The 12,397-nt window shown below is 45.3% G+C and overlaps 1 protein-coding gene across 1 annotated transcript in view; it reads left to right on the forward strand.

Annotated features, from left to right (window-relative positions):
• Window positions 1-9,307, forward strand: part of sema3aa (sema domain, immunoglobulin domain (Ig), short basic domain, secreted, (semaphorin) 3Aa) — a 32,268-nt gene extending 22,961 nt beyond the window's left edge. Inside the window, exons 10-17 of the mRNA XM_070991746.1 lie at window positions 1,658-1,802; window positions 1,913-2,132; window positions 2,711-2,802; window positions 3,160-3,201; window positions 3,423-3,580; window positions 5,355-5,422; window positions 5,516-5,664; window positions 6,500-9,307. Coding sequence (XP_070847847.1) covers window positions 1,658-1,802; window positions 1,913-2,132; window positions 2,711-2,802; window positions 3,160-3,201; window positions 3,423-3,580; window positions 5,355-5,422; window positions 5,516-5,664; window positions 6,500-7,216 — 1,591 coding nt within the window. The 3' untranslated portion in view covers window positions 7,217-9,307. The remainder of the gene's footprint in view (window positions 1-1,657; window positions 1,803-1,912; window positions 2,133-2,710; window positions 2,803-3,159; window positions 3,202-3,422; window positions 3,581-5,354; window positions 5,423-5,515; window positions 5,665-6,499) is intronic.
• The last annotated feature ends 3,090 nt before the right edge of the window (window positions 9,308-12,397 follow it).

The raw sequence follows: 12,397 nt of genomic DNA on the forward strand, positions 1-12,397 counted from the left end.
GCACAGATGGTGGCACTTATCGTGATGATGATGAATTTGCATTTGGGAAGGAGGAGGGGGCATCTCGTGGCCAGTAGTGTCTCTGACTGGCTTTGAAAGGAGGACAAACACTTCACCATCAATCACCACTAATGATAAGACGGGCTGAATAGAACGGCGGCGCAAGCTAACGCGTACTGACAGGCGCCTCGCATCACTCGGCCCGTGTGGCTTTTCTCAGCTTTCTGGAATGCATTCAAAGGAAGAGGTCGGTGCACGGTGGTGGGCGTGCACCTACGTACCAGCATGTGTGCCTGTACTCAGTCACACACACACACACACACACACACACACACACATGCACGTTTTAAAATTCAATTATGGGGCATTGAGGAATTAGAGTGGTTTAATTGGTTTTCTAAGTGGCCGGTTTTCAGAGATGAATAGAGCAGAGATTCAGAGGGACCGGCTTTTAATATCACTGCTTAATGAGGCACAAAGAAGCTGCCACTGACAGATCAATGTTTGATTGTGCCCCTGTTTGTGTGCGTACGTGCATTAGTGTGGGGTCGGCTGAATTTGTGTGTCCTCTCCCTCAAACTGTGTGTATCTGCGCAAACACATGTTCGCCCTTCTTCTTAAGCGTAGATATCGGAGTGTCTTTTTTTTTGCCCCTGGAGTTAATTGAATTTCTCTGTAATTAACATTTTCAAATGCTAATCCATTCATCTTCCACGCTTTAGCGCGTACTGTCGGGTGCGTGTATGCCAGCCACATCCCTAATTAGTCTGATACAACTTCCCATCGCAGTCAGCAAGACAAAGGACGTCCCGAATCTTATTGAAGCATTTGGTTCCTGCACATGCGAGAGACTTGCTGTCCAAATTCAAATCTGCCATCTGTAAAATGTGACAAAAAGCTGATGAATGAGCGTCGAACATAAAAACAAATAATTACAAATCTATGAAATTGTGAAACAGATCCCCCTTTTATGTGGTCAGAGATGAGCAGACTTGATGGTGCTCAGAGATTTAAACAGCCAGCGTACTTTTTCACAGCCTCAACAGCGTTTTAATAACTCCTTTGGAATATGTATATCATGGAATATTCCTGCGAAACTCCCAAATTCTCCACTTAAATGAGTCACTGCTCAAATTGCTGTCTTCTGGATGACCTGGGACAGAGCATGAATTCAAATAAAATCCACATCATCTCCCTGTTTTTTCGCCTGATTGATTGACCTTGCCTGCTTTGGACCTCGCCTGGCGAGTGAAAGCGAAACCCACCCATCTGGCTCGAGCGAGCGCTCGCAAAACATTGGAGGGGATTTCAAATACGCTCTGAACCAGGTCTCCTGTTTTGTTGGTGGTGTGCCCAAATTCCTGTCTGTTCTCAAGAGGCTGGAAGCAATCAGAGTGAAGTTCCAATCTGTCATTCCTGTACTTAGGTAATGACAACCTTGCTCCCCTCCGTCTTTGTGCGATGAAGGGTCATTTTGTTGTCTTTCTTCAGTATTTCACAGGCTCCTAATCCCTGTCTTGTGAGCGACCGTTTCTGAATCCCTTTTGTTGGTCTCTGCCATCGTTTCACCGCTCTCTCACTCCCTCCATCTCTTCATCCTTAAACTCTCTCTATCGTTTCATCTCTCACGCCTTTTTCTCACTCTCTTTCTCCACAGTAACATCTTTAAAGGCTCAGCGGTGTGTATGTACAACATGGCAGACATCAGGAGGGTTTTCCTGGGGCCCTACGCCCACAGAGATGGACCCAACTACCAGTGGGTGCCTTTCCAAGGGAGGGTGCCCTACCCCCGCCCTGGCACTGTGAGTCTCCACAAACGCAGGGATTTTACAAGAATTTAGAGAATGAAACAATAATCACGGCTGTCCGTTATCTAAAACTTACCTGCCTTCCATTTTGGTCTGGTTCTCAGTGTCCCAGTAAGACTTTTGGAGGATTCGACTCCACCAAAGACCTCCCCGATGATGTCATCACCTTTGCCAGGGGCCACCCAGCCATGTACAACCCAGTGCACCCGATAGGCGGGCGTCCCATCATGGTGCGGACGGATGTGGACTACCAGTTCTCCCAGCTGGTGGTGGACAGAGTGGAGGCGGAGGACGGACAGTATGATGTCATGTTCATCGGGACAGGTACACAAACTCAGTCTGTCATTTGTGCTTTAATGTGTATTTTCCATGCCAGGGAGGTCCACTAAAAAAGCTTTTTATTCATTCTTTAACACACATTTTTTGGACAAACTATTGAAACCGCTCACAGTTAAATGGTTTTTAAGACTGAATATTATTTTTTTTATGTACTTTCATTAAAGCAAAAGACACTTTAAACATTCTATCGTGATTCATGTGTCCCTCTGCACCCGAATGTTACCTCCCTGCTGCAAGGGGACAGTAAACAAGGTCCTCTTGCTGCTGTATAAGCACAGTTCACAGAAAATGAGGTCTGATAATGCACCACTTGACCTTTATTGTTATCTTGAAAGAAATTTGGTTGTCAGCAGAGTTTTATAGATTTTTGTGTAATTTTTTTATTGAAAAAAATACATTTTTGCCCATTTTTTAATATTAAGAATAAACAGATATCAACAAAAAGATGAAAATAATGACTTCACAGATTCAGACTTTTGAGCGTGCATCTCAAATAAAGATCATTCATACATGATCAAGCAGCTTTGTATATACATACACTGAATGTGAACGTCTTCTCTCAGACATGGGCACGGTGCTGAAGGTGGTGACGATCCCCAGAGAGAGCTGGCATGACCTGGAGGAGGTGGTGCTGGAAGAGATGACTGTCTTCAGGGTATGAAAAATGAGTGCTATTAACAATTTATAAAGCTGATGCGTACTAAAAAAAATACACATGATGTCCATAAATGTGGCAGCAAATTTCAATAACAGTCTAACTGAATTCAGCATTGAGGACAGCAGTGTTGTCACATTTAATGTTCTTTCCTGGTTTCTTTTCTGGGACTTGTTTGCTTGGTGGGTCTACACTCTTTTGATGTCTGAATGGATGAGACCGATGTGGACTTGTGCTGACCCCTCCTTCATGCCCTGTTGATGTTGTCTTTGTACGACTTTCTTTCTTCCTGGCACTGTTGGGAAAGTTCCCAAGTTAAAGGTAGTAAAGCAGCTGCTCTGTATTTGTTTTGTGCAGGAGCCTACTCCCATCACTGCTATGGAGCTGTCCACCAAGCAGGTAAAGACTTGTTTTTTCACACATGATAATTTATCCAAAGGTTGTTGACAGGCTACAACTTTAAGCAAAATAAAAAAGTAAGAACCTCTGGGCCTTTAAGCAAACACCGACATCCAAAAACAGAGATAACTAATAGATATTTTCTTTTTACCAGATCCTTTCCGACCGAGCCACGCAGGAATATTACATTTTTACGTCCTCCCTTTCTTTTGCTCCCACAGCAACAGCTGTACCTTGGCTCGGCCCTGGGTGTATCGCAGATGTCTTTACACCGCTGTGAGGTGTATGGGAAAGCTTGCGCTGAGTGCTGCCTGGCCAGAGACCCGTATTGTGCCTGGGACGGCACCGAGTGCTCCAGATACTTTCCTACCGCTAAGAGGTAGGGGCATGCACACACCAAACAAATCTTTGAGCTTTATTTATCCTCAGAGGGTTTGCTGAGCTTGCATGCTTTCTTTTAGCAACATCCTGCCTTTGTGTTAATGCAGTCACACGCGCTCACACCTGGGAGTTATCAGCGCACCTGCAGTCTGCTGTGTTGGTCGACTTTAAATGCTACGCTCAAGGGCATCTCAATATACAACCTTGTTTCTCTGACCTCAGACCTCCACTGGCCTATTAGCAAGTGCTGTGATTCCAAAAAAATGAACACGGATACACTGTACGAGCCAAGACATCCAAACATGGAAGTAATCTGGAGTCAGAATATTACCCAGGCCCAAAATGCAGTCGTTAAATACACTTACACGCGGGCTCATTCCAAGAGGTACAATCCACCAACCTGGGTTATAACTTCTGCCAGTAACAGTTGTTCCGAGCTGTGAGCCCGGCTCCCTACAGCCAAGATGCACACACACACGCAGCCATAAAGAAACGCGCCTGAATCTACATCAGCACAAGCACACACACACTAAATTATAGCCAACAGGAGCTGTCTGACCGCTTCACCCTGCAGCCAGGAGGTATGAACATACACACCCTCAAATTACCCTCTGCTGTATCCAGCGGGATTAGGCTGACCACTACAGCCCTCACACACACACACACACACACACACACACACACACACACACACACACACACACACACACACACACACACACACACACACACAGCACACTACACCCCTGCATCTCATTCATCCAGAACTTCTCACACCAGCAGAAGTAGGCCAGTGGGTATACTCCAGCTTGGCAGGGTTACAGAGGAGGTGGCACACCCCGTGGTTAAGGCCAGGGCCGGCTCCTCTCAGCTCTGCTCCGCACTGCAAATATTTTCCCTCCCAGAATGAGAACCAGACTCCCGGCCCCGCACGTGCTCAGACGGCCAAAAAAGACAGGAATGTTTAGCCCAGGAAGCGCACAGAGGAGGGACATGTGCGAGAAGGAGACAGAAAGACGAGCGACCGAACATGACACACACAAGTGAGGAGGAGAGGATGTCAGTGGTCGTATTTTGTATGCAGAATTCACCCACACGTAGTGATCCTTTCACTCCATCTGTTTCCTTTTTACGTCTAACGGTTCTACTTTTTTCCTCCACCTCCCTTCTTTCCAACCCTCACCTCACCTTTGGCTTTCCCCACCTCTCTCTCCGCTTTGATTTTTTTTTTTACCGCACCCATCAGAGACTTAAAACATGAGCATGACAACTCGGAACAGAGGAGACACATTTGCAGTCAGTCAATAAAGCCAGGCCATGAAAACACCATCGCAGTTAAAAAAAAAAGGAAGCGAATGACACAGAGGACAAAGAGTGGGGCTGCTTTTTAACGAGGCATTTCAAGGGCGGAAACAATACAGTACGTGTTTCATAATTTCAGCTCATCAGAAGGAAATGAAGCACGCTGTTTCATTGCTCGGCAGGTTTATGTCTCTTACGCTCTGCCAGGGTTAGTTTTTTTCTTTCTTTTTTTTTGGCTGGTGTGATTTAACAGTGGAGTTGAAGGTTGAATAAATACCCACTCGCTGCTCCTGGAGCTGAATGTGGATTCGTCTTGGCTAACATTGCCCCCTAGTGGCTGAAATTAAACAGTACAGGGAAGAGAGCGTGATCATTTCTGGTCTGCTGGTGGAACATGTGCTGCTTAAATTGTGAGTACATGCAAGCATGTTTTCACTGATTTCACCATTAACTTTTATTCTTCTTCTCAGGAGAACCAGACGACAGGACATCAGAAACGGAGACCCTCTCTCGCAGTGCTCAGACCTTCAGCATCAGGGTACCTTAATGACTCTACACACACGCACACACTCTTTCCTCCTCTCGCCACACGCTTCTCATTCATCCTGTCCGTGTGTTTCGGTTCGAGCAGAAGACATGGACGGCCTCGGAGGCAGCGTGGAGGACAGGAGCGTGTATGGCGTGGAGAACAGCAGCATGTTCCTGGAGTGCAGCCCCAAGTCTCAGAGAGCGCTGATTTACTGGCAGCTGCAGAGGCCCAATGATGATCGCAAGCAGGAGGTGTGTGTGTGTGTGTGTGTGTGTGTGTGTGTGTGTGTGTGTGTGTGTGTGTGCAGCAGGGTGATTGCAAAACGCATACATTGCAATTTGTGACCACAGCTCTATTTCACACTAATTCAATTTCAGCAAAGAAAACATCCCTCTGCTAAAGACGACATCTTTCCTTCTCTGTCTGTGTTATTGTGGGACGACCTCTGACCCCTTTGACCTTTCACCTCAGTGACTTAGACAGGGTGGTAACCGTGTGGGTGTGGTTGTTTAGACTGACTTTTGACCCTTATGATGTAACCAATCACTCTTGTCTGACTCTAATGTGGTTGAAGGTGACAAAATACAACTCAGGGAGTTTGAGTAACAGATCTGTGAGTTTTAACTCTTATCAGACACAAATCACTGCACAGCAGGTTTTAATGTCCTGAGGAAGGATATTACTTCCTTGGAAAGTTAGCACAGTGACCATCAACTCACTCCTTCAAAACAATAGTCACATGGGTGCCTTTTCACCGTAGCTTAAGAGGGAAAGCTTCTCTGCGCTCGCCTTCAATCTGTGTTCAGACATCCTGTTTATGTACAAGCATGATTTGGATCCAAATTGTTTGGGCGGCTTACAGAAGTGTGATGTGGAAACTCCCTCCAGTGCACAAACACTGAGGATGGACTTTTAGGAGACATCTTGTCTTCAGCAGTGAAGCAAATAAGAGAAGACAAGAAGTAACTTTTACAAATGTGCGTGGATGTGTGGAGGTGTAGAGTTCAAGAAACTCAGGAACACACATGTTTTTCTAATTTCTTACTCTTTAGTTATATCTTTGTCTTTCTCTTTGTGTCTTTTCAGATCAAGCTAGATGACAGGGTGCTGCGTACAGACCAGGGCCTGCTCATACGCAGCCTGAGCCAGTCCGACACAGGTATCTACCACTGCCAGGCTGTCGAACACGGCTTCATCCAGCCTCTGCTGCGCCTCAACCTCCAGGTCATCCCCACGCAGAAACTGGGTGACATCCTGCCTGGAGCAGGAGGCGGCGCAGGTCACTCTGCAAAGCACAGGCTGTGGTATCGAGATTTCCTGTCTCTGCTGGACCACCCAGACCTCAACAGCGTGGAGGAGTTTTGCGATCGAGTTTGGAAGAAAGAGCGCAAACAGAAGAGGGTGAAGACGCCCGGCGGCAACGGTCAGGGTAAACCTGACAGCACTGGCGCTTCCAACTCTGCGTTGCGGCCCAAAGCTCCCAACACCCAGAGGCAGCAAGCCAGTCCACCGCAGAGCAGGCCATGGCTCCAGGCTGGAGCTCCGACAGCGGAAGGGCTAGCGCGGAACCAGAATACCCAGAAGGGGCAGCAGAATCTGGGCATGTTGAGTGGCCAGGCTCCCAAAAACGTCCAGAAGACACAAAACGGCCAGAAGGGGCAGGGCGCCGTGGCTGGTTCTCCGGTCGTGGGGGGGTCTCGGGCGAGCAGCCAGCACGCAGCCAAGTGGAGACGGATGCAGGAAAATAAGAAAGGGCGCAACAGGAGGACCCATGAGCTTCAAAGACCCCCACGTAGCGTTTGAGGAAAAGCACAGAGATGCACACATGCAACCAGATCTACACACACAAGCACAACCCCCCCCCCCCACGCATCCACACACATACACACAGACACATTCTATAGATTGTGTATCCAACGTATGATTCAGTGACCTCGTCATAACAGCAGAACAAAAAACCCATCGTTGAAACAGCCACACACACCTTTAGGTAGAAATACATGAACAGCACTCATGTCACAACAGCAGAGCTCTCATTCAAAGACACACACACACACACACACAAATAACCTGTGAAGAGGACAAAGACGAACAGAGGACTGAAAAACTGGAATGCATACTGTAAATGTGTGAGGACACGGCTGGTTGCCTGGGATACTGCCTGGCAGACACTTCAACCTCCTGTACATAAGCTACTAAAATAAGACTGGGACAAAAGTGTTTAGTGAGGTGTTTGTTGGTAAGCAGATGGACTTAATATGCTGAGAGGACATTTGTGGATTAATAGACACACAGACATTCATGGAGGCAGAAATGATGCATTGGCTGCAGCCTGCTGCCCTTTGACCCGAGCATGTGAACTGCAAGATAGCGTACATGGAATGGAATTTAAAAAAAAAAAAACTCTTATTTTGGAGAACTGTTTGAGGTGAGAAGAACCTCCCATCCAGTCTTTAAAGTCAAGACGGACAACAGCACCCCAAAAGGAGAGAAAGGAAGGGTTGCGATTGACCTCGAGGCGTGCACAGCGTGCACCGGTGGCCCTCGTGTTGTTTAAAAACAAAATCGAAGCATTGTCACGTGCAAAAACGGCAGAGTCGCGGTGAAGAGGACGTGCTTCATCGTCACCTCCTCCACCTGAGGCTGGGAAAGCATCGTGCATGTCGTTGTCAATCAATGTTTTAATAAGCTAGTTATTTTATGGAATTCTAGAGGCTTTTTTTTTTACACCCTACCTAAGAAAAAAAAGTTACATTTTTCTTTTATATTTACTTTCCTTTCCAGACCAGTGCTTCTAATTTTGGGGGCAAAAAAATCTCAAGCGGCATCGTAGACTCATTGTGCATTATCCCCTCTGCTCTCGAGGATTCTGTGTAAGTTATTCTGTTGTTGCTTTTTCTGGGATTTTGAGAATCTGGGCACGAATTCCAGTTGTAGGCTATGCTAAAAACCCAGTCTGAAGTAGACTGCCAGTTGTTTTGTGTACATATATACAACAAACTTAACTCTCTGTGTATATACAGTACATATACAGTACAAGAACACCACTTGATTATTATTTATTGCTCATTGTTTTGTGAAAGGGTTGCATTTATTTTTGATATTATGGTATTTCTGGCTCATCAGTATATTGGAGAAACAATGGCAACAGCAACTTAGAAAACTTTGATGGACCAACTGGCTGAAATTGTGTCACGGAGGGTTGAAAACGACTTAAGTTCAGGAGCTCGAGTACAGGGGTTTGCCTCATTAACTGAATCCCGCTAACGATAAGCACAATTTTGTCTCTTTTGACTTTCATAAGTGTTTATTTTTCTTTCTCCCAAATCCATCCAACATGTCTCTATTCATCCAGTAGCCATTATGTGTAAGATAATTCCCCAATCTGAAAAACATTAGCTGTGAATCTCTGTAAGAAATAGTGGGGAAAAATGTTAAATCTAGTCTGAAGGAGAAGACACGTTATACTGCATGTGAATGCTACCTACAGTAAGTGCATCTTTTTTATCGTCTCTTTATGTGTTTTGTGTGAGAGGTAAAGTTCCCTTAAAGCAAGGTGTGAATTACTTCTGTCCTTTTGCCAAAACAGTGATATTAACAACTCATGATACTCTGGCCAAAACTGTGTAAGATCCAAGCTCCTCGATCTTCAGCAATGGTTCCCCCTTGTCTCCCCCGTCCCCGTAATACATGACAAGAGTAATGTGTCGATGCAGTACAGTAAATTAGAGCAGGTCGTGGTCTCTACCAAAACTCAAGTTTGGTGTGTCCCTGATTCGGGTCTCTCCCTCAGAGTTAGAAAAGTAAGAGAGCTGAAAGTTACCGCTGCTGTAACACAGTTCTTCCTGGCATGCATTCAGTTGTCTAAATAAACATCTCCGTTACAAAATAAAAGTCCCTTTGTTCTCATTTCAGTCAGAGACCTTCTGCACACCAGCCTCTCTCATGGTCAAGTCTCAAGACTTCTGTAACAGCTATATTTAGAGATCTAACAGAAACAAAAGTTTCAGTAAAAGCCACAAACGTCAGCCTCATGCTGGTACTCGAGGATCAGTCACCAAGGTTGGATTCATCCTCTGGGAACCATGAATGTCTGTGCAGACGCTGAGATGAAACATGGCTCAAATCATCATCAGCAACGCATCTTTCCAGAAACACTGTCCCGTTACCCTTGATAATGCTGTCAGCAGCACGCAGAGTGATTCTGTAAATGAAAGTGGATCCAGTGGTAATTTATCACAGCAAGCTCTTTGGCTTATCCAGAACAATCATGACTAATCAACCTTTTTCACAGCGGACACTGTGGCACGTCACGGCAGGGGAAAGCACAGGTGGAACCGATCATTTCACAAACGACTGCAATCCATTTAGGTGAGCCAATTCCAGGGTCCAGGCATTGTGCAAGCCGGCTCCCTGGGACAAGAAATTAGTTTCACCTGTTGCTTTTGAGAATACCTGCTGTTAAAAATGTCTATTGTGGAAAGCTGGAAAGCTCAGCGCTTGTTCTTTGAAATGAATTGTGATGGAGGCAGAAATAAATGAGGATAAAACCGTCCACAGCTAGATGCCACGGGAGGTAAGAGATACGTGTTGTTGTTGGAATTGTAATTCAAGTTTACAAAGCAAACATTTGCTTAAAGATTCTGTTACTGCTAATTAAATACTGTAACTTTAACATGGCCTGCAGAGAAAATGACAATTCCCACAAAGAGCCACCAGAGGTCGCTGTCGTCTCACTGCCCCTGCAGCCGGCCTGTCACAGCCCATCTGAGGCTTTTCGTGGGACAAGCGTTGGCTGTGACATCTTGACATGCTGTGATGTTTGTTCAGAGCAGCCTCCCTCTCACGGTCAGACACGCCGAGCCTGCCTCAGAAGCTGCCCGTGCACACGTGCGCGTCAACCTGAAGTGATTAGACTGCTGCAATCATGTCCCCTGCCCTCAAATTTCACACGTGTTGTGAACTCGCTGGGCCTGTTACCATGGTGACTGTCCTTGAATGTCCTGTGTGTCTGTGTGTGCGCTTGTCTGAGCCTTCAAAATACACATTTTTAGCAGTAGAAAAGGGCCGTCTTGACCATTATGTTGGAGCGCTTTATTGCTATTATTTGTCCTTTGCTTCAGGGGAGCTTCTTCACTGTCTCAAGTACTTTTTTCTTCATGTCCCCAGACTCTTCTCTACATCAGCTGCCGCAGGATGCATTCAGCACTGCCAAGGCAAATTCAATTATTATTACATTAATCAAATCGAGTGTATTTATCTATATTTTGAATTTTCCTCTTTTCTTTCCGGTCTGAAATGCGTGACGCAGTATTTGAGCAATTCTTAAAGTACGAAATACATTTGAGATTTTCAGAATAAAGTCACAATATTCAATAAAAGAGAATAGTCATAAAATATTCGGACTTGATTTAATATTCTGATTTTTTTTTTTCTTGTATTCTAACTCGTCCTCTATCCTCACTACATGTGTAATATGTGCATATACGTATCCAGAGCTCCTCACGGCCCCTGAGAGTCAGCTCTATGCAGAGGCTCTGACTCATTCCTTCTTGCCCAGAGCTAGCCCAAGGGATTGTGGGAAATCAAGTCTGTGGGCAAAGAGAGAGGAGGAGATTTAGGTCAATGGCAGGACAACACACCAGCAGACTACTGAACTCACTGTTAGTTACCCCCTTTCTACCTTCACCACCACAGTGTGTTAAATATACATACTCTTTAGCTTCCTCATTTCTCTTCAGTCTAAATGTTGCCTAAATGTTCTTAATTTTGCTCTGAATGTCTTTCGTTTCACTCTCCATCTCCCTCATAATCTCCAGCTCATCTCTCTCCTTTGTCCTGATGTTAAAACACCTGTAAAGCCCTGAGCCTCCACCACTTCCATCCACCCTTTCCTGAGTAAACTGCTGTGAAAACATACAGGAGAACTCGTAGCTGCAGGCTTCGTAAGTGTACCAGACCATACAGCAAAGAATCAATATGTGCATTGCACTAATCTTCAACTGATCCCATAATTAGAAACCCTGCAGGTGAGTGGCAGCTGCCTCAGAAACCATGGCAACCAGGGAGGGATCAGATCCAGAGCAGCCCTCCTTGATGACAGATGACATTTTCCATCAAGACTGAACCCCACTGAGCCGCAGCCATGTTCTCCAGCAGCAGCAGCAGCAGCAGCAGCAGCAGCAGCAGCAGCAGCAGCAGCAGCAGCAGCAGCAGCAGCAGCAGCAGCAGCAGCTTTCCTCCTCTTCCTCCTCACTGGCTGCATTCATTGCATGGTCAAAACTGTCTAGAAAAGTACATTTAAGTATGTTGTACAGTGTTAACATATGTATTGTGGTGTTTGTTGTATTATGCAACCTTTGATTTGGAAGTTCTAAATTAGCCTCTGCTGGCTTTAATGTACTGTTTTCAATTTTATGTTGATTTTAAGAGCTTTTACTTTGGTAAAATGACCTTTTTCCATTCTGCCCTTCAATATTTCATATACTGTGCATCGAGTACCAATTTGTCTAAACTGAAGTTTAGGCACCAAAACTGCTTTGTTAGGTTAATGAAAAGATTGTGGTTTAAAATAAGTATGTTAGATTAATTTACATTAACATTAATTGAGCTGCAGTTTGTTTAAAGCAAGCAATTATATTATATTTCAATATACATCTATCCAGACTAGAATAAAACCTCCTCTGCCATGTTTACTTTCATTTTCAACTACTAATCACATAACCAACCGCCAAGTCTCCCTGCACATATATTCCTCAGGGTTTCACTGTATATTCAATGACCTCTGGGAGCACCGTTTCCCCGTCTGTTGTTAAGAAGCTGTGATTTATGGCTGTGATCCCGCCTCTTCAACACAGAGCTACAAGGTTGGGAGTCATAAACAGAGACGCCTGCACAGCCAGGCACAGATAAAGACTGACTCACACCACTTTGACCTCATACACTCTCCATTCACTGATTGCTTGGGATTGATGAGGTGATCGA

This window comes from Chaetodon trifascialis, chromosome 22 (assembly GCF_039877785.1).
Source record: "Chaetodon trifascialis isolate fChaTrf1 chromosome 22, fChaTrf1.hap1, whole genome shotgun sequence".
NCBI lineage: Eukaryota > Metazoa > Chordata > Actinopteri > Chaetodontiformes > Chaetodontidae > Chaetodon > Chaetodon trifascialis.